The following is a 21,581-nucleotide window of genomic DNA, read 5'->3' on the forward strand; positions in this document are numbered from 1 at the left end:
GACGCCCAGCTCCGGCCGCCGGGCCGCTGCAGCCCGCGCAGACTACAACTCCCAGAGTTCCTTGCGACGGAAGCGCTGCGGCTCTGTCCACGCTTCGGGGCGCGATGCCTGCCGGGACATGGAGTTCCGCCGCCCCGCTCCCCACCGGCGTGCGCACTGACACCTCTTCCGGGGCGGCGCTCGGCGGTTTCCGGTAGCGGCGGCGGCCGCGGCGACGGGGATTGTTGCTGTGTCAGGACGCCTCGGTGGCCTCTCGCCATGGCGGGCGAGGGCGGCGCGTACCGGCTTCGCTGCTCCCTGGTGGGGCACGGGCAGGACGTGCGGGGCCTCACCCGCGGCCTCTTCCCCCAGGGCGGTTTCGTGTCCGTCTCCCGGGACCGAACGGCGCGGCTCTGGGCGCCTGACGGGTGAGTGCCGGGCCGCGGCCCTCGTCGGCAGAGCCGCCAGCGCCGGGGGGCCTGGCGGCCGCCTCGGGTTGCATTCTGCGGGGGGAAGGGCGCGGAGGTGCAGCCGCTGGGCCTCCGCCGCGTTGGTGCCCCCGGCCGTGTCCTCGCTTGGGACTCCCGGCTGAATGGGCGAGGGCCCGGGGAGGTGGCGGGCTGGTGCGCGGCCGTGGGAGTCTGTTCGCTGGAGGAGTGTTGATGAGTTTGCGAATGGCTAAGGCATTACCGCTTGCATGCCTGCTTTTGGCGAAGGTTGTATTTGCTCAAAGAGTTAACCGTAGGGCGATAGCGTGCTTTGCAGGCGCTAATGCTGTCTATAAATCTGGGCGTCTTTTTTTTCCAGGTGGTATTAATGTTGTTTCCACCTCTTGGTGCTCAATACCAAAGTAATCCTGCTAAGTAACAATGCTGCATTTTTGTCACAGAACCAGCACCCTAAGATCCTGCTGAGTGTGATGGATGTACTCGACCCCAGCTTAGCCAAACCAGCAGCAGTTTGGTACAGGCTCCAAAGGAGGTAAACACCTGAGCCATAGCTCTAGGAAACCCACAAAGAAGCAGAGTGACACAGTGAACACCGATAAGTTGTGGGTACCAGGAGTCCCCTACATACCTCTCCCATTGTATGCAATTTGTCTACAAGCCAACCACTTTATGCCCAAATATGACAGCTTAAGTGAGCTGCCTTTGAGCTCGCCCTGCTAGGCAGTGTGGCTGCATGGCGATGATCTCCCCCCGAGCTGGGACGCCTCTCAAGGCTGCTTCTCGAAGCAACGAGATCTTTTACCAATGACAGATCGCTGGATGAGCCCAGTTTGAGTTCTCCCTGGACGGCAACTGGACTGAACAGCAGGCAACTCTCCCCTTTAGCAGGGACGCCTCTCCATGTTAAGAGGTATTAATTGTTTAGCTTAAACAAGTACATTTATAATAGAATGAATCACTTACTTAGAGTTACAGTGTTGTGTGATTTAGTGTGCTGTTTGCTTAGCTTTACTTGCTTAGCACGAGTAGCTGGGTTTGCTGAAGCCTTAGGCTGCAAGCTGTAAATTTCCACTTAGGTTTACTGAACGTGTACCTACTTAGTCAAAACAGGGCCTCCAGAGCCAGCGTAAATCAGAAGATACAGAGACTTCAAGGCTACAAACCATCAACAGCAGCTGCAACTAGACAAGATAACGGCCTGTCTGAAAACAGTGAAGGAATCCAAGGAGGAACAAGACAGCAGATGCAAATATTACTACTGGACCAAACCATCGCGTGAGAGGCGGGTGAAGAGTCTGTAAGGGTATAGTTGCCCAGGGATTTCTTTGTTCCCCTTTGGCCCTTCTCTGGAGACATAAGATGAAAATGCTGCTGTAACACTCTATTACATCATTTATTTTATAAAATCCGATGCCTGAGAGCCTGCTTCGGGAAACCTAGGGTTCAAACCTCGGTCTTCTTGTTCCTCATTGGATTCCTTCACTGTTTTCAGACAGGCCGTTATCTTGTCTAGTTGCAGCTGCTGTTGATGGTTTGTAGCCTTGAAGTCTCTGTATCTTCTGATTTACGCTGGCTCTGGAGGCCCTGTTTTGACTAAGTAGGTACACGTTCAGTAAACCTAAGTGGAAATTTACAGCTTGCAGCCTAAGGCTTCAGTGAAACCCAGCTACTCGTGCTAAGCAAGTAAAGCTAAGCAAACAGCACACTAAATCACACAACACTGTAACTCTTAAGTAAGTGATTCATTCTATTATAAATGTACTTGTTTAAGCTAAACAATTAATACCTCTTAACATGGAGAGGCGTCCCTGCTAAAGGGGAGAGTTGCCTGCTGTTCAGTCCAGTTGCCGTCCAGGGAGAATTCAAACTGGGCTCATCCAGCGATCTGTCATTGGTGAAAGATCTCGTTGCTTCGAGGAGGAGCCTTGAGAGGCGTCCCAGCTCGGGGGGAGATCATCGCCATGCAGCCACACTGCCTAGCAGGGCGAGCTCAAAGGCGGCTCGCTTAAGCTGTCATATTTATGGGATGAAGTGGTTAGCTTATACTCAAATTGCATACAATGGGAGAGGTATGTAGGGGACTCCTTGTACCCACAACTTATCGGTGTTCACTGTGTCACTCTGCTTCTTTGTGGGTTTCCTAGAGGGGTTCTTGGCCCGGCTGTGGCTCAGGCCTTTTCCTCCTTTGGAGCCTGTACCAAAGTGATGCTGGTTTGGTTAAGCTGGGGTCGAGTGCATCCATCACAGTTTTTGACAGTATGCTTTGAATATTTTTTAAAAAATGTTCTCACCCTTGCTTAGCAGACTTCTTTGAACATAAAATGGAATATGAACCAAAAACTACACAGAAAATTTAAATACAAGGAAATGGAAAAAGAAAACAACATTATTTTCTCTGATATTCATGTTGTACAGGGTTGTCTCCTCTACTGGATTTGTCTTGTTGAATTCACTCGGTGAATTTTTCAGCATATCGCTATGACCAGAAGAGGTACTGCTAAGCAATGTGAACAGGAGATGGTGGAGATGTAGGGTATTGCAGGAAGCCACAGGATGTATCTCTGCACCTGTCTGTAGTTCCAAATTGTGGACGGCATTCTGAAGTTGCTAGGCATGGATATTCTTTCCACTGCCTTCCAGTGAAACAGAGATAATTGGGAAATTTGCCTGAATGCTCATACGTGTGTTTAAGTTGATCTCTGTAGCTCTGCAATGAGGGGGAGGAAGACTAATCTCATTAAGTGTGTCTTGTTAAATCTCTCATCACAAAGGGAAGAACTTATTAAATTGCATAGAAATTTATTGCAGGAAAGGAAGTCTAATTCTAGCCACAGTTTTTGAGGGCTGTGTGAGGAAGACATGAGTAACTTAAGCAGAGTAATAGCACTGATAATAATTCTTTCTTTCTGCTTTGAAGACTCTGGGATTACAGTAGGTAGGGTTCAGTGGGTAAGCAAACTACTGTATGTTATTTTTGTTATTTAAATTCTACAGAGGATACATTACCTTGATTTCACAGAATCACATTTGTTCTTTGTACCTTCATCAGAGAAGACGTTTTAGAATTCAGAAGAGTATCATGATTTCCCTAGATATTCCAAGCTTTCCAAGCATTAGAGTAGAAGGATGACAGTGTGATAAAATATGTTTTTTGGGGAGGGAAAAAAAAAAAAACAAACACAGAAAGGAAAAAAGCCCTAAACCAAACAAACACCACCACAACCCACACATTTATTGTGTGGGGATAAGTAGCTTTTTCCAGTTAGTGCTATAACTATTGAGGCTGGATCATGATGAAGAAATAAGGGTGCTGCTTGAATCAGTTATAATCTATTTAACTCTTAAACCTCTACAGTGCTCCTAGTTAAGAGCCAGTGAATAAGTTTGGCAGGCAGTAAACTTTCTTCATTTAGGTGCCCTGTTATTTTAGGGTGTACTGGGGTACATATTTGAGTCTTGAGACAGCAAAAGATTCATAAAAGCAAACTGTAACTACTTCTGATCAAATTGGGCACAGTGTTTGCCAATGAGCAAGGAAAATCAAAACTTAAGTCTTTCCAGGCCTACCATTACTGAAAAATGAAGTGGAAAGCTTTAAATATTGCTTACTGGGTTGGAATGCTGGGATACAATTTTTCTTCTTAAGTTTTTAATTCTTTCTAGGTCATCCGTAGTATTTATTCAGCACAATGCAAGCATAGTTATTAATTCAAGAGCTGGAGTATAAAACACCTGTTATAATTCACTGCCTCAAATAAGTACTGTTTCTGTCATGACTCTGAACTGATTATCGCATATGTTTAGTCCTAACAGGGGTTTTACTGAAATGCACTGTATGAGTGGCCACTCAAATTTTGTATCTTGTGTGTGCATCATACCTCCAAGTGACCTCTATCCTCGTGGGCTGATTGCAACTGGTGGCAATGATCATAATATTTGCATTTTCACAGTTGACAGCTCAGCTCCTCTTTATGTCCTTAAGGGTCATAAGAACACAGGTATGTAGTCATTTTATTTTGGAGTTTGTTGCATAGAAGTTAATGTGATTTGTTAGAAAGAAAATTAAGTTGAAGTTATAAAACTCAGTTTTGATTTCTTTGGTATTTAATATAGCAAACTACTTAATTACAGCCTCTGCAAATAGGGTTTTATAATCTCAGTTCATGCAGTGACAGTTCATTGCAAGGACTTCCAAGTTTATACTGATGAATGCTTGAGCTTTTGCTGTATATGTGAACACATGGCAATTTACAGAATGATTACCCTTTTGCTAAGAGTTGCATTTTTAAAAAGCATTTAATTTAGTTCTCCACGTATTAAGCTTAATTTTTATGTCAAAGTTGATAGAAGTAGAAAAAGTGAGCTTCATAAATAAACAAACTTTCACTGCCTTTTTTGTTACCTAGACAGGGATCTAACATTAATTGGTGCTTTAAATACATAGTGAAGACTAAAAGCTTACTGCAGAAATTTCATCTTTTTTTAGTCAGGTCAGTGCAACATGTGACATATTAAACCAACTTTGTGTACCTTTTCTTGAGCTATATAATAAAAGATTCAGCAGTTTTCATATTAGCATACTACATTTTTCTTTTTGTGAGCTGATCTAGTATTTAGGAGACCAGTGAACAGTCTAATCATGTAATTATAGGGTTTGAAAAATAAACATTTCAAGTCTTGGAGATTTTGGGGCTTTTTTTAACTGTGTTAAAGAATGATTATGGAGACCAGTTTGAAAATACCCTGGCCTGCTAAGAAGTGCCTAGAATTTGTTTTTGTGTTATAGACCTCTTGGCTTCCTTTGAGAAAGAAAGAAAATAATGTCACTGTGTAAGGAGGCATGGACTAGCTTATGTACTTTATCAGAAACATGGGATGGACGAGTAGTTAAAATAACATGTGACATGCTCCTTCCAAAGGTGTAAAAAGGAATGAGGCGTTCTAGGCAAGTTATAGATACCCCTATAAAAAAGTTATTTGTAGTAGTTTTTACAGTAATGTAAAATATTAAAATAGATTTTACAATTAATGTAATTTTACATTTTTTTAAGTGGGGAAGAAGTAGAACATGACAAGTGACAGGGATAGAATACTGTACAGTTCTCACTGTGGAGTCACAGTTCCACCTAATTCTTCTCCAAACTCCTCAACACTAAATATGCTACTAATACCAAGTAAATCTCCTTAAACAAATCTCTTTAAATGGCTGGCATAAGATTGGTGGCAATGCAGGAAACTTGTCAGTGCTGATTTCAATATTCATTCCAGTTTGCAGCCTTTCATCTGGGAAATTCGGCACATTGTTAAGTGGATCATGGGATGCAACAGCCAAGGTCTGGCTGAATGACAGATGTATGATGACATTACAGGTATGAAGTTCCTCTACGTGAATACAAAATAAGTACTCTGAATTTGATTCTGACAAGTCTAACAATGTTCTTTTTTTTGCAGGGTCACACAGCTGCAATATGGGCAGTGAAAATACTGCCTGAACAGGGATTAATGTTGACTGGTTCAGCTGACAAAACTATTAAACTGTGGAAGGCAGGCAGATGTGAAAGAACATTCACTGGTAAATGTTGCTGCAGTTGGTAATTTCATCAGGGTCTCTTTTGAAAATAGAAAAAAACTAAAACCCCCACAAAACCATAGATAAACTGAACAATTTTTAGGCAGAATTTTTAAAGTCTCCCAAGTTGTATGCCCAGAAATCACATAACTTTTAAAAGAATTAGATTTTTTTTTCAGAGAACAATAAGCAATTAATTGCCTTTTTTTTAAACTGCCCCATAATGAAGACTGGTTGCCAGGGTTCAGATGTGAGCTAAATAGAAATGGTATAGTGATGCTAATAGAAAGAAAAGCTGCATTGAAAATTTTCCTTTCTTTTATAAAGGACATGAAGATTGTGTGAGAGGTTTAGCTATTCTCAGTGAAATGGAATTCCTTTCCTGTGCTAATGACGCTAGTGTTCGAAGATGGCATATCTCTGGCGAGTGCCTGCAGGTGTATTATGGACATACAAATTATATATACAGCATCTCTGTCTTCCCTCAGTGTAAAGGTAAGATTACTTTTGTGACTATTACCAAAGATTCTTCCAAAATGAAATGACAAGGTAGGCATTCTGTAGTTCTGTGGAGCTGCCACAACTCAAGAACTCAGGTAACATTTAATTTCCTTCTTTCCTTTAGTATAAAGAATTAAAAAAATACTGTGATTGACTCCAAATCACACTTCTGGCAGAATTGCTCTGGCAGTAGTTGAGATGCATAGAATCACAGAATCGACTAGGTTGGAAGAGACCTCTGGGATCATCGAGTCCAACCTTTGACCCAACTCCACTGTGTCAACTAGACCATGGCACTAAGTGCCGCATCCAGTCTTTTCTTAAACATCTCCAGGGATGGTGACTCAACCACCTCCCTGGGTAGGCCATTCCAATGTCTAATGACCCTTTCTGAGAAGAAATTTTTCCTAATGTCTAACCTGAACCTCCCCTGGCGCAGCTTGAGGCTATGTCCTCTAGTCCTGTCTCTAGTTGCCTGTGAGAAGAGGCCAACCCCCACCCTGCTACAGCCTCCTTTCAGGTAGTTGTAGAGAGTGATAAGGTCCTGGGTTAGGCCTAATTGTAAGGCTCCAGTGAAACTTCGGCAGAGCAATAGGCAAAACTATCACCTAGGTTGCTACCTGTATTTCAGCACTGTTGCAGAGTACTAAAATGGTAATGAATGGCTTACCAGTTTGAGATAATGTAAATTTAGATACTTCCACAGAAAGTTTTGAAAGTACGTTATAAATATTAGTTTAGGAAGAATTTTATGTGTGGGGCTTAATTGCATTTGTTTTCAGAGTTAGAGGTTTAGAACTGTTGCAGAAGAAATTCTAAGTCAGTGACCTTTGTGTGGTGTATGGGACACTTGCACGTTTGTTCAACAGGTAAAGTTTATGTATATTAGTGGACGTGTATGTCATAAATCTCTTATGCCTTAAAATTTTTCATTGAGGAGTTTATAGACTTTTGAGAGTGCTTTATGCACGTTTCGTGAAAAAGAAGGCCTACCTTGCAAACATCTGAATTTAAAACAAATGTGAAACTATACAGGTATAGTGTAAGATAAAAGTGATGGTTACAAAATTATTCGAAGTTCTTTCTTTAAACTCTTGAAAGGAGGAGGGAATCTTTTGTTTGTCTTGAGCATAATTTCATTCCCTGTCTGGCTGCTTAGTCTGCAATTTATGCACTTTATTTTTTTTGAGAAGACAACTATGTGATGGCTTTCTTTGAGCTCTCTTCTTGCGATTGAGAGAAGTATTAAATTGTAGAAAGGTTCTCTAATCTTCTGATTTTTAGATACCAGTTGCAGAATGGCATCTAGTATCACAGTACCCTAAAGATATACTTGAAAAGTTTTTATATTTTTTTTTTTTTTTCAGATTTTGTAACTACTGGAGAGGATAGATCTCTTAGAATCTGGAAAAAAGGGGAATGTGCTCAAACAATCAGACTCCCAGCTCAATCTGTATGGTGCTGCTGTGTGTTAGACAATGGTGACATCGTAGTTGGCACGAGGTATCCAAGTTTTACTCTCAGTGTATTTTTAGATCTAAATCCGCAAACCCTTCATGAAATTGCGAGCATCACTTTGGGTATCAGTTTAATCTATATTTAAAAATACAGCCATCAAAATGTGTGTGGGGCTTAAATTTAAACGTGTGCTATACTTCATCCAAAAAGTAATTCTTTTGTTATGGGCATTGCAGAGGTAGAGTGAGTTCTTTGGGAATGTGGTAAACCATGAACAGACTGAGAATGGACTTACAAGTACTGTATAAAGAACCCTTTTGACAGGCATGTCTTACCTTGATTTTAAAATTATGCTACAGATAGGGTTACCTGCTTAAGTCCTTTTCTAGGTGTTTTTAGCATGAGAGCAAATTCCTTTCATAAAAGTAATGGGGAGGGGTTGTTAAAAATAATGATAGTTTCTCATGACATAGAAGTCACCATTAGAATATGTGTAATCATTTTGACATTTAAAAAAGTATTTCTGTTTGAATGTTTTCTCTCTATTCAGTGATGGAATTATAAGAGTGTTTACAGAGTCTTTGGAACGTACAGCAAGTGCTGAGGAGATTCAAGCTTTTGAAAATGAGCTTTCTCAAGCATCCATTGACCCTAAAACTGGTGATTTAGGAGATATCAATGCTCATGACCTTCCTGGAAGAGAACATCTTAAGGATCCTGGTAAGTTATTGTACTTTTGTCATGTTAGATATGCCTCCAAAACTTGGTTCTGAGGTATTGAAACTTTGCATAGTTTCCAAAATTAAGGCTTTGATCAATTTCAATAGAGTTGCTAAAGAAAACAGCTTGATTTTACTTTGCTGTCCTTTCATTGACTGAAATGGTAAAAAAATATTTCCCTTATGAGGTAATTTAGAAAAAGGTGGAATTCAGGATGCTGCAGCATGTTCAAGATGTTTTGGATCTGTTATGCCATCTGTGCAAATAGTATATGAGACAGTTATGTAATTTGCAAAAGGACTACTGAATGTGGGATTTTTTTTCTAAAAGAAAGGTAGAGCAAATTTTCTGCTTTAGCTTTTGGCTTGAAAAGTAGTTTGTCTTGATTGACTCAGATTACACTCTCCAGGTACTTGGGAGATTACTGAGAATACAGCAGAAGCAGTGGCAAAGATTACTCTTAAATAGACAAATACTTTTTCCCAAGGCGAAGTAACCAGTGACCTCAGCCCTTGGCTCTGATCAGCAAGTGGCATAAATCTTAAAATTGTATGAAGCTTCTTCCCGTCTTGCTAGACGGTGGGAGAACATCATCTTTCTTAATTGTTATCTCCCTGGGAAAATGGTAAAATTTTGAAATACTTGACTAAAGGATTGCTTTTGCAGCTTAGTCTGGTGGCAGACACTATTATCGTAATTGTAAAATGCTGTTGTCAAGATTTCTGCTATTCTTGTTGTGTTACGTAGTATCTAGTTGCTTCCTGTGCTGTGACTTTAAATGTTGGTGAACTATGTTTTCATCTTTAAATTTGAGTGCTATTTGAAGACTTTTTTCTCTCCTGAAGTAAATCATATTCTTGAATTTGTTCAAACTCTTAAACACTCATGTCTACAGGAACAAGAGATGGACAGACACGGCTTATTAACGATAATGGGAAAGTAGAAGCATATCAGTGGAGTGTTAGTGAAGGAAGATGGATAAAGATTGGTGATGTTGTTGGTTCTTCTGGAGCCACACAACAAACATCTGGAAAGGTTTTATTTGAAGGAAAGGTATATGCAAACTTTTAGTTGGTTTTATTCCTTCCTAAGTAAAATGCTTAATTTCTCATTAAAAATTTATTCCAGTCTTTGCTTAGATAAAATATAATTTAGAAAATTGGTATTTGTTGGTAATTCTTTGTCATCTTTTATCTACTAAAACTCAGAGGTAGAAGTAAAAATAAGTACTACTTGCTTTATTACTTCTGAAGCACATTTTGTAAAATGAGCAAGCCAATGGAGACAAATTATTTTGGAGAAGGGTAAACTATTAGTAGAGAACTGATCAAGTTCTCTAATATTTGTTGCTACTACCTTGAAAAGTTAGTTTTAACTTCCTTTCCAAAGAAAGTGAACTATTTATAATGGGAAGCTTACCTAAAATACAAGTACCTAGCTTTCTGTAGCCCTTTTCTATAGTAACTTTTGAACCTAAAGACAAATAATCTGAAAAATGTTTCCTTTACTGAAATATACACAGAAAAGTGTCTAGTGCCACCACAGAAGGAATGCCTTTGAGACAGTAATTTTATCTCTTATGTGGTTTAAAGAAACCTTAGGAATTTGTTGTTTTCTAGTATTAGAAGTGTGCTTTTAAGATTGAAGTTTTTTGAGGCATCTGCCTGCCCTGTAGCTTTGCAGGCAGCCAGAGCTGTCTGTGAGAATTACCTGGTGCATCTGTTATTTTATAATGTATCTGCACACACATTATCATGATATGTTGTTCTAGCCTGCTCTTCTTGAGACAGAGAATTCTGGAAAACCCAGGTTATGGTATAAGTGTTTTTTTTTACTTGCAGCCTATGTAGAAGAGTATTATTGATACAATCTGCAAGTAGCAGTATTAAAGTTTTTAGGCTTAGCCCTGGGCCATTATTTGTCTGCATTTGATACATGTGTGTATAAAAAGTGCTGACAAACTTCTCATTTGTTTTTATTTTTATTCTGCTTAAAGGAGTATGACTATGTTTTCACTATTGATGTAAATGAAAGTGGCCTTTCCTACAAGCTGCCATATAACATCACTGATGATCCTTGGCTGACTGCATACAACTTCCTGCAAAAGAATGATCTAAATCCTATGTTTCTGGATCAGGTGGCCAAGTTTATTATGGACAACACTAAGGGGCAAACACTGAGTACAAGTGCTCAATTTTCAGATCCATTTACAGGTAAAAATTTTAAACTTAAATGATGACATCAGTCACTCCTCCCAGTTTTGTGTCCTTAGCAAATTTGCTGAGGGTGCATTCTGACCCATCTTCCAGATCATTAATGAAAATGTTGAACAGGACTGAACGCAGTAGTGACCCCTGGGGTACTCAACCAGTGACTGGCCTCCAACTAGATGTTGTGCCACTGATCACCACCTTCTGGGGCCCGGCTGTTCAGCCAATTTTCAATCCACCTCACTATTGGCTCCGGCAGACTTCAGTGTCGTAGCTCCTGCGTTTCTTGTACAGGATGATCAAATGATTGAGGGCAAGGCACAGACAGATCTGACAAGAAAAATATGAGAACTTGACAAACTTGTGAAGTATTTGTCAGAACAAATCTTCAACAAAATTTTAATCAAGCCAGTTGTATTCTTTAGTTTGTTTTTTTTTTTCCCAGTGGAAGAAAACTCTGCTTTTCATATGAGTCCAAGAGGTGGCCAGGTGCTGTTGAGGCAATTAATAAAATACAAAAGTTTAGCTGGAGAATGAACTAAAACATAAATTACCCTTTTCCAGGCAGGAAATGGAACTAGAACAACTTAATTACTCATAAGCTGAACCATGTTAATCAATTACATCCTGCTTATCACATTTATAAAATAAACTACTCTTATTTCAACTAGTTTCACAAAGATGAAGTTAGGAATAAAATGTCATTAAAATAATTGAGCTAAATCTTTTTCTTGCAATGAACTAGAAATCAGGATATAGGCTGTTAAATCAGGTAACTCTCATGGAGTTGCCATCATCGGAACTTAAGCACATTGTTTTGATTTTGCTGTGTCCAAATGCATAATGTGTATGCTCCAGAAGACAAATTTCTGACACTCAGATAATTAAGAATAATTTGTTGAGCGTCAGGGGACTTCTGTGTGGATAGGATCAGATTTCCTATAACGCCACAATAAACAATAAGATGTATTTGATGTTTGGCATTATTTTTGAGCTGCTTCTGTCTGAAAAGTATTGACATTTTAATAACATCAAGCTGTGTATAGTAGTCATTGCTTTTCTTACTGTTTCACTAGGTGCTGGACGTTACGTTCCAGGCTCTTCATCTGGATCAAGTACAACACCTGCAGCAGATCCATTTACAGGTAATGTAAAATTCATGATCTGTCTTGCTAGCATTTAAGATGCATGTTTTATCGTGTTCAGTGGCGTTCAGGGTTTGGCTTCAGACCACTGTTTCTTGCAGTTTTCCATTTGGGGCATCGGTGTGGGACAGGCTGCTAAGGTGGACTCCACTGCTGCCAAAGCATGTCCAGATCTGTGTACTAGAGGAGAGCCCTCTGCTGTCGGTCTGCCTCATGTCACGCTGTCCCCGACAGCAGAGGACTAAGGTCTTAAACGTTATGTCTAAGGTCTTTAACTTTATGTTTTGTCAAATTTTCCTGTTTTGGCCAGGCATATGAATGTCTATATTCCTGGAATTAGTTTTCTTTTTTTCCTTTTTATTCCTTTTTTCTTATTACATGACCTTTGTTGGTACCTTCCACCCTGTATTTTAGATTCTAACCCTCCCTGGCATAGCTAGTTTAAAGTCCTTCTTACTAGTTTAGCAAGCCTGTTTGCAAAGACATTCTAATCCTGCTTTGTCAGACTTATCCTATCACTGATCAGTAGCTCTTGCTCCTCAAAGAGGGTCCTGTAGTCATTGATGGCAAAGTCCTGCCTGCAAAACAGCCACGCAGTGAGTTGCTGACCCACTTGATGTGTCTGTTTCTACTCAAGTGCTTTTGCTTTGCTGGCAGCATCAAAGGAACACCACCTGGGCCCTTCACCCTTGCCCCTACAGCTCTCCAATCACTCTTGATACTCTCCAGGACTTCCTCGGTGATATCATTGATGCCCATGTGGAAGAGTAGCTGGGTAACAGTCTGAAGGCTAGGCAAGCCTTAGCAGTCTGTCTGCAGCATCCTGCTGCCCAGGAGACACAAACCTCCCAAGATACCAGGTCATGTCAGTAGATGGGTACCTCCATACCCTGCAGGAATAAGCGTCCCATCACTGCTGCTTGCCTTTCCCAATTTTTTGCAGACATGAGGTATAGTCTCAGCTGGCTCTGATGCATCTGCTGTTGAGTGTTTGTCCTCAGCAGTGCCAGAGCACTGTGCCTGTTCTGCAGTTGCAGACCTACAGGTGGAGCAGAAGCCTTTGTGCTGTTGCCAAAAGCCACAGCCTTCCCCATCTTGACTTTTCTCCATTCCTATTCTACTGTGGTCTCCAGCTGTCTCTCCTCCCTTGCTTTGTGTGGCTCAGGCTATGGTCTCTGCAGATCCAGAGACGCTGCAGCTGCATCACCTGAGGCCTCAGTGCCACAAACGGAGTCCGCCTCTCACAGGAGAGGCCACTGCTGGCCCCAGGCACAGAGACAGGCCAGGCCTGGGCAGCAGTGCCGCTTGTCATGGATAAGGTACCTGCTGTGCTGAGGGCCTTTGCACCCGTGGGTGCCAGAGACCATACCAGAATGTCTCCCAGCTGTGGGTCACTTAGCTTGCGAATGCTATTGTCACCACCAGCCCCACACACACATATGCATAGATTTAATCCTTAAATTTCAGGAAGTGTTGAAGACTTCTTTTTAATTCCTTTAGGGCAAAATAACACCTTTAATAGTGATGCTTGAAAACTAGTAACTAAATACAGGTATACATTACCTCTTCACCAGTGGTGGTGTTTAAAAAGCCTGATGTCTCCGTTCAGGTGCTGGTCGCTATGTTCCTGGTTCAGCATCAAATACAGTAGCTCCAGCTGGTGGGGCTGATCCATATACAGGTGAGAGATGATGCCTATCAATGAAAAGTATCCCTGATCTTTTGCTTTGGTTTTTCCTTTGACATGGTTTCCCTATTGATGTAAATTTGTACTTAATTAAAAATAATGAGCAGATTGAAGCTGCTTATACTCGGGAAATTATTCAGAAAATAGGGATAACAGAGCCTTCCTTTACACGCAGTAATCATGCACAGAAGCTTTAAAATATATGAGAGTAACCTGCTTTTGAGAGGATTTTTGGTTTCCAACTAGTGATGTTGCTGATCAAAGAAACTGATACATGTAGTTAACAGAAATTACAAAATATCAGCCACTAATTCACCTGTGATTCTAAGAAATCATTATAGGTCATGATTAAAGCTTTTTATTACTGTTTCCCAAAGAGATTTCAGGCTACTATTGCATGTGACATAACTTGGTCATATCTGCAAATCTTCCAATATATAAAAACTTTGCCTGTTCATTATGAAAATAATCAAAAGGTAAGATTTCAGAGGCAGGAGGGATCTTTGTTCTAAAATTACCCTTGCCATTTTCATGTCTTAACTGCAATACCCATTCCTATGAATGACTGTGTATGTAATTCAGAAATCACTGTTAATAATTTACACTTGTAAATTTTTACATGGGAGGAGAACAGTTTATGAAGGTATTGCTTTAAGCTTTAACCCTTGATGTAAAAATAACATAAGGAATGACAGCTATTTGCATAAGCATTCAAATTTTGAAAGATATTTTTCTAAGTAATGTCCAGCAGGAGAGACTTACTGGTAGGATATTGTTCTATGTCAGACACTTTGATACACTGTTGAACTTTCTGTATTTTCTTTATGTAGGAAAGGGCGCCTACCAGTCAGCTGAGGCTAAAGTTGAAAATATTTATTTTCCAAAGAAGGATGCTGTCACCTTTGGCCAGGCCAATCCTGCACAGATACTGGGTCAGTGTTTTAATTTCAAGGATGTGTGTTTTTTTTGTCTGTTTGCAGTAACTTCACTTCTGATTTTTTCAAAAAGCTAAGTGATTCCCCATAGCTTTCCTACTGTTTCTTGGTTTTGACCTTTTAAAATTACATTTATCACTTTAATGGGCAGGGACACCTTTCACTAGGTCAGCTTGCTGAAAGCCCCAACCAGCCTGGCCTCAAACACTTCCAGGGAGGGGGCAGCCACAACTTCTCTGGGCAACCTGTTCCAGCGTCTGTTTCGGTTTAAAACCATTACCCCTTGTCCTGTCACTACAGGCACTCATAAAAAGTCTGTACCCATCTTTCTTATAAGCCCCCTTTATATATTGAAAAGCTGCAATAAGGTCTCCCCAGAGCCTTCTCTTCTATGGGCTGAATAACCCCAAACTTGCCCAGCCTTTCCTCACAGGACATGTGTTCCACTCCTCTGATCATTTTCCTGTACCTCTTCTGGACCTGCTCTAACAGGTCCATGTCTGTCTTGTGCTAGGGACCCCAGTACTCCAGGTGGACGTCCAGTACTGGACGCAGTACTCCAGGTGGGGTCTCACCAGAGTAGAGAATCCCCTCCGTCAACCTGCTGGCTCCACTTCTTTTGATGCAGCCCAGGATACAATCAGCTTTCTGGGCTGCGAGCGCACATTGCCGACTCACATCCAATTTTTAATCCACCAGAATCCCCAAGTCCTTCTCTGTAGGGCTGCTCTCAATCCCTTCATCACCCAGTCTGTACTGATATTGGGGATTGCCCCAACCCAGGTGCAGGACCTTGCGCTTGGTGTTGTTGAACTTCATGAGGTTTGCATGGGTCCACTTCTCAAGCCTCTTAAGGTGTCTCTGGGACCTTCTGTCTGCAATATTGCTCTTCCATGCATTGTTCATGTCTCATTTTCTGTTTAAAAATATCCGTCAATCTTCAGTTAGCCTTGTCCTGTTTCCATGAATTTTTTTGCACTCTGGTATTTGTTTGTTCAGGGGGAAGATAAGAGATTCACAAACTAAAAAATTATTTTCTGGAGGTTGTCGCTAGTAAATAGATTTAGTCTCCTCTTAGTTTTGCACAAATATTGCAGTAAAATTTTGCCCAGAACTTAGTAAGAGGGAGAACAGCAAGACTGGCCGACTTTCATTCTGCTATGTTATAGCAAAGCAGAAACTTTTACTTAAGTCTTAAAAACATACTGCATCAGTTTGCTTTTGTCCAGTATTCTTGAAGAATAACAGTATTAGCCACAGGCTTAGTGGGTTGTTTGGATTTTGAAGCCTAGCATCTGAAAACTAGATTTATTGAGTTTCCTGCAGTTTTGTAACAGTGCATGGTTAAATACACTTGTAAACATTATGGCTGGACTGGGATAGATTTAATAGCTCTATGTGTTTTTTCATGAGAGGCCTACAGTTGATTTTTGTGCATACTATAAAACTCGTAAGGGTGTACTACTGTCATGCTGCCTGCTTGTGTGTTTATTGACGTGGCCCTTACCAGTTCTGGAAGAATGATGATTGGCAGATGCTTCATGTTAGATCCATTCTAAGCAAAAAGCTGTACATTAGAACAATTTTTTCAATACTTTGATTTTTAAATTACATTGGAATTTGAACACGGGACATGGTGCAATCATATTTTGCTTATGGCACTTAAATAAGTAAAAATACAAAAACTGTGATCACACCAAGAATATATAGTTTCTTTATTGTTTCTACTATCTAATAATAGAAAAGAGAAAAAAAAGAATCGTATTTCAGTTATGAAAGCTAATGGTCTTGTGATTATTTTCTGCATTTTTGCCTGCAAAGGATGTAAATTCTGAATCTTTGTGTTGCAGATTTAGAGGGGCTTAACTGTAGCAATCATTGTTATGATTAAAAAGTTAAAATTAGAAAGATGATGAAACTGGGAAAAGTAATGTTTAAAAATCTAAAACCCCCCAAAACAATTAGAATAGTTCTAACTTGTTTGTAAAGTGCTTTTGTAGTATTTCATTCACGATCTGGATTTGTGAAGTTCTAATGTCAGAAAGCCATGCCTCTTCTATTGGTCTTACAGGCAAATTAAAGGAACTTAATGGCAGTGCAACTGAAGAACATAAGCTTACAGAAGATGACTTGATAGTCCTAGAAAAGTTATTGTCTGCAACGTGCAAAACCTCTGCGGAAAAACCTACAGCACAGCAACTTCAGACTTTATGGAGAGCAGTTAACTGGCCAGAAGGTAGACACTTGCAATTATTTTTTATACCATCATCTTATCAATACTTCACCATGAACCAAAAGTCTTGTTATGCTGATTGTTAAACAGAGCCTGTCCCAAAGAGTTTATAACCCAAGTAGAAACCAGATGATGATAAAGAGATGCTAATAGCACTGATCAGTACAAGGCGCAGTGGCATGAATTGCAAAATTGGTAATTGTTTGTCCTGTTTTGTTGTTGGCGCAACAGTAAACATAAAGGAGAAGCATTTCATTAGCAGGAGCATCCTCAAGAAAGAGGTGTGAGGCTTGTTTGGAAACACAGCAAGGAAGTGTGAGGTTGGAGTCCTAAGTTGTTATCAAATGAGAGATGAAATTATGGAGATAAATATTTAAAAAATCTCAAAAGTAGCTCCTGTTTAATATGGTAGAAAAGAAGTTACTGAAGGCAGGTTATGTGCTCAGAAGTGCATTAGTGAAATGACATTCTGAGTAAATGCAAGTGGAGGTGATATAATTTCATTTGATAATGTATCATTGCCATCACTGATGGATTAGAAAGGCTATTTTGGTTGTTACTGCACATTCTGGAAAAAATTGATACATTTCATGTACAAATATCTAAATATGCAGTTAAAATGAACTGCTTTCTTGAAATTGCAGTTAAAAGATTTATTAATGGGAACAATATTTTCATATTAAAAATTCATGTTCACTATATAACATCACTTAAACTACGTTTTGCACAGCTGGGAGCTGGCAATGGCTAATGTCTTCCTTTCAGACTCTTTGTATTGTACAAAGTGTTAATTCTCAAGATTCTGCATATCTGCAGGAAAAACTGATCAATAAGTAGCTAAGTAGGTTCAGCTTTGATTTGGTTATAGGCATGGGATACTGATAGTAAACCCAAGGAGCCAGATATATTTGAAATTTGGGAAAGTGGGGCAGAACTACTGAACAAACTCTTTAAGTTGCGTTTCTTTACAATGATTTCCAGCTGATCAGTTGAGGACGTGTAAGCAGTTTCATAGCTGTACTAAACTGTAATATGGAATGAGGACAAAGGGAGATGCTGCCTGTGTAGGAGTGTTCAGTCACTGAGCAGCTTTCAGAGACCTTTTTGGATTAGTCATCGTATTTTCTGCTTGCCTTCAGCCTAGAGCTTTTAGAAAAGGTTTTAAGATTTTTTGCAAAGCACTGTGTTTATCCTAAATGTTTTTTGTGATTAGTTTGTCAATACTTGGCTTTATGAATTTCAAACAACTCGTGCTTTACCTGAATCTCTTCCTGTATGAAACTGTTACTATCTGTTCCCAAAGCTAGGGGTTTAAGAAAGTCTGTATCTGCAAGAAACTCACCAGGACACTTGCACATAATGCAATATTAACACTAAAATATTTTTTTGTTTTGTTTCTTAGATATTGTCTTTCCAGCCTTAGACATTCTTAGATTGTCTGTCAGGCATCCCACTGTGAGCGAGAACTTCTGCAGTGAAAAGGATCACGTACAATTTATCATCCTTCTCCTTAAATTTCTGAACCCTAAAGGAAAGCAAGCAAACCAGCTGTTGGCACTTAGAGCTCTTTGCAATTGTTTTGTCAGCGAGGCAGGCCAGAAGCTCCTGATGGAACAGAGAGATGAAATAATGACACAAGCAATAGAAATGAAATCGGGCAATAATAAGAACATCCACATTGCGCTTGCCACACTGACGTTGAACTATGCTGTATGTTTACACAAAGTCAACAACATTGAGGGCAAAGCTCAATGTTTATCAGTAATCAGCACAGTTATGGAAGTTGTTCAAGATCCTGAAGCCATTTTTAGACTGCTTGTGGCTCTTGGGACGCTAATCAGTGATGATACAAATGCTGTGCAATTAGCTAAGTCTCTTGGAGTTGACTCTCAGATTAAAAAGTATGCCTCTGTATCAGAACCGGCTAAACTAAGCGAATGCTGTAGGTTTGTTCTTAATCTGCTGTAATTGTTTTGGGTTTCACAGCACTTGGGAGACATGGCGTAGCAGAAAAAAAAAGATGCTTTTGTTCATATTTTGTGACAGACTATAACTGAGAAAATACTGTGGATGAATGAAACTTTATTTGTTGCAAGATACAGAGCAAATAAAACTTTTTACACTGTTTGTTATTTGACTGCTTTTCTGAAGTCTATAGCGCACAGGATCTTTGCAGGAAGTCCTTCTGACTTCCTGCTCAGATCAAAATAGATCACAAAGAAGACAAACCATCTCAGTACTTAAAGGTCATCTAGATGGAAATGTAGGAAATGGCTGTGATTCAGTGACTGCCAACTCTGACACCCACTCCAACCCCATTTCTACGTTTCAGCACAATGAATCTGTTTCTTGACCTTGCTTTTTGTCAGCAGCGAAGGGGCCCCGAGAACTGTTAAGTGGTGATGCTTTTCACAGGCTTGTTGGTTAGCATCAGTTAATATTAACCCTGGTCAAACATGCTAGTAAGGAAACAGCATTTCCCTAATTTTCCATCAGCTTTTTTCCACTTTTTGAAACCTAGCTGTTTTAAGGCTCTTACTGGTTTTAACCTAGAACTAAGTGACTTTTTGAGGGGTAGAATATTTAACTGACATATAGATGTCATGCTTCACTGATAGGAGAGTATCTTGTGGCTTGTACAATGGCTTGCAATTCTACAAAAACTTTTACATGACTTTTAATGACAGGCATGCTCCACCAGTTCATAGCAAGTGTCTTACTCTAAAGTATGTTTTAAAATATTAGATGATTTAAAAAACATAGTTGTCTTGAAGAGTAGGAGAGAAATTTAGATGCAGAGAACAGACTGAGCAGCAGAAAGTGGCTTTCTAGAGAGCCTGTCGATGCCCCAAGCCTGTCTGTGTTTAAGAGGCATTTGGACAATGCCTTAAATAACATGCTTTAACTTTTGGTCAGCTCTAGAGTGGTCAGGCAGTTGGACTGGATGATCATTGTATGTCCCTCCCTAATAAAATACTCTATTCTGAATTGTACAAATGTAAAGTCAAGTCTTACAAAGTAGCTTTAACATAATAACTGGTTACTGAAAAGGGAAAATAGTATTTTACAGCTATTCCAGCAGATCCAAGATGTTCAGCTCAAAACGGGAATGTTATTTCCTACTACTCCTGCAAATGTAATGCTTTGGTTTAGAATTAAGATGACATCAAGATGGTCAATGTCGAAGTTACATTTTTCATTAGAGAATGGAAAACAAGAAAAAAAGGGGGAAGCTTTTCTGGCACATGGGCTCTTCATCACATGATACCTGTCTGCCTCATCTGTGCTGGATGTGAAGGATTGTGTGACCAACAGCTGTTTTTACGCTGTGGAACTGAATTACTACGTAACTTCCAGCAAACCTTGTTTCTCACATCCTTAGTTGCACACTTGTACTGTTACACATCTGATGAATTTCCCAATACGTATCCTCACAGTCTTGATCACGGCCTTAGTCACAGGTTTTCTCATTTGATCCATTGCAGATTCATGTATAAGGCAGTCCAAGAGATTATTTTAACAACAGATCAACCCCTTCTTGGGAAAACATCTAAGAAGCTACCTTTAGGAAGCACATCTGTGAAACAATGTGCCTGTCTGTTGAATTTTGGTTGCCTGCTATACAGTTGTTCTTGAAACTTTAGCTTTTTAATGCTGTGCTTTTTAACTGTGTTTGTACCTGTGCTATTTTAAGAAATCTATATTCATCTTACACTCTGGTTTTCTTATTGTGGGATTGCTCTGTTACAGATTACCTCTTTAAGTGAAAATTGTCATGAATTTCCCAGACCAAAAATTCATGTTTATATTAATAAACACACTCTGGCAACTCCAAGAAATGGTATATTAAGAGATATTACAAAATTCACTTAAATTTGCAAGGAAATGATGGGGCGCAGCAAAAAATCCTTCATCTGAGGACTGCAGCACTACATGTTAGGCAAGATCCACAAAGCAGGCCAGGAGTATTTGGATAGGACAACTGCTGCTACAGGGTACTGTGATACCTTACCATTCCATGATTTAGCATTGTCTGAGGGAACAGAGGGAGTGGGAGACACGGGATTCCATCCCCACAGGAATTGTCCTTGGAAGGTTTGTCTCCCCAGACACAGGCAGTGGCAGCACAGGCAATGGACCTAATGTGTAAAGGAGGTAATGAAGGAAAAAAAAAGTTACAACACACAGCAAGAGCTCGCAGTATGTTGTAAAATCTTACAACAAAGGGTTGTTTTTTTCATTGATACAGAAGCACGCTGGTGTTCTTATGCCTTCACGCATTTGTGCAGTAGCTTTAGTGAGGATTTCCACAAGTTAGCAAAACTGGGTATGTGCTAACACAGGTTGAGTGCAAAAAGGGGAGAAACTATACATCTTTTACAAAGCAGTGCACATTTTTTCCTCTCTTCTGACATACAACAACTAAATATCCCCTTTTTGTCAGTATTACTTTGAAATAATAGTAATCATACAGAAATCTTGTGACTCATGTATCCTTGGTTATGTGACTATAGTCTCCTTTTGTCTTGGCAAGTACAGCAGTTGGTGCTGACCTATGTCAGTTTTGACTCCTCATTCAGTGCCTTAGTAAGGTGTTTTATATTGTATTCTGGTCTAAGCAGATCCAAAGTACTTCCATGTCATAAAACCCAAAGCAGGCCTAACAAACAAAGGTTTAATGCAAAGTGCTACTAC

The 21,581-nt window shown here is 40.0% G+C and overlaps 1 protein-coding gene across 1 annotated transcript; it reads left to right on the top strand.

Moving 5' to 3' along the window:
* Nucleotides 1-183: 183 nt before the first annotated feature.
* On the top strand, nt 184-20,598 carry PLAA (phospholipase A2 activating protein). Its single transcript, XM_068422523.1, has 14 exons — nt 184-407; nt 4,233-4,426; nt 5,697-5,797; nt 5,880-6,000; nt 6,325-6,492; nt 7,866-8,001; nt 8,507-8,676; nt 9,572-9,729; nt 10,673-10,889; nt 11,963-12,031; nt 13,641-13,712; nt 14,549-14,650; nt 16,725-16,889; nt 18,289-20,598. The coding sequence occupies exons 1-14, from the start codon at nt 259-261 to the stop codon at nt 18,852-18,854; spliced, it is 2,388 nt and encodes a 795-aa protein (XP_068278624.1). The 5' UTR covers nt 184-258; the 3' UTR covers nt 18,855-20,598.
* Nucleotides 20,599-21,581: the final 983 nt, after the last annotated feature.

Source organism: Nyctibius grandis, chromosome Z, assembly GCF_013368605.1.
Source record: "Nyctibius grandis isolate bNycGra1 chromosome Z, bNycGra1.pri, whole genome shotgun sequence".
NCBI lineage: Eukaryota > Metazoa > Chordata > Aves > Nyctibiiformes > Nyctibiidae > Nyctibius > Nyctibius grandis.

Bases quoted from the DNA above. Each gene is read 5' to 3' on its own strand.
- PLAA (XM_068422523.1), top strand. From the start codon at position 259: ATGGCGGGCGAGGGCGGCGCGTACCGGCTTCGCTGCTCCCTGGTGGGG. The intron at 6,001-6,324 runs GTAAATGTTGCT...TCTTTTATAAAG, and splicing joins ATGTGAAAGAACATTCACTG to GACATGAAGATTGTGTGAGA. The intron at 8,002-8,506 runs GTATCCAAGTTT...CTCTCTATTCAG, and splicing joins GACATCGTAGTTGGCACGAG to TGATGGAATTATAAGAGTGT.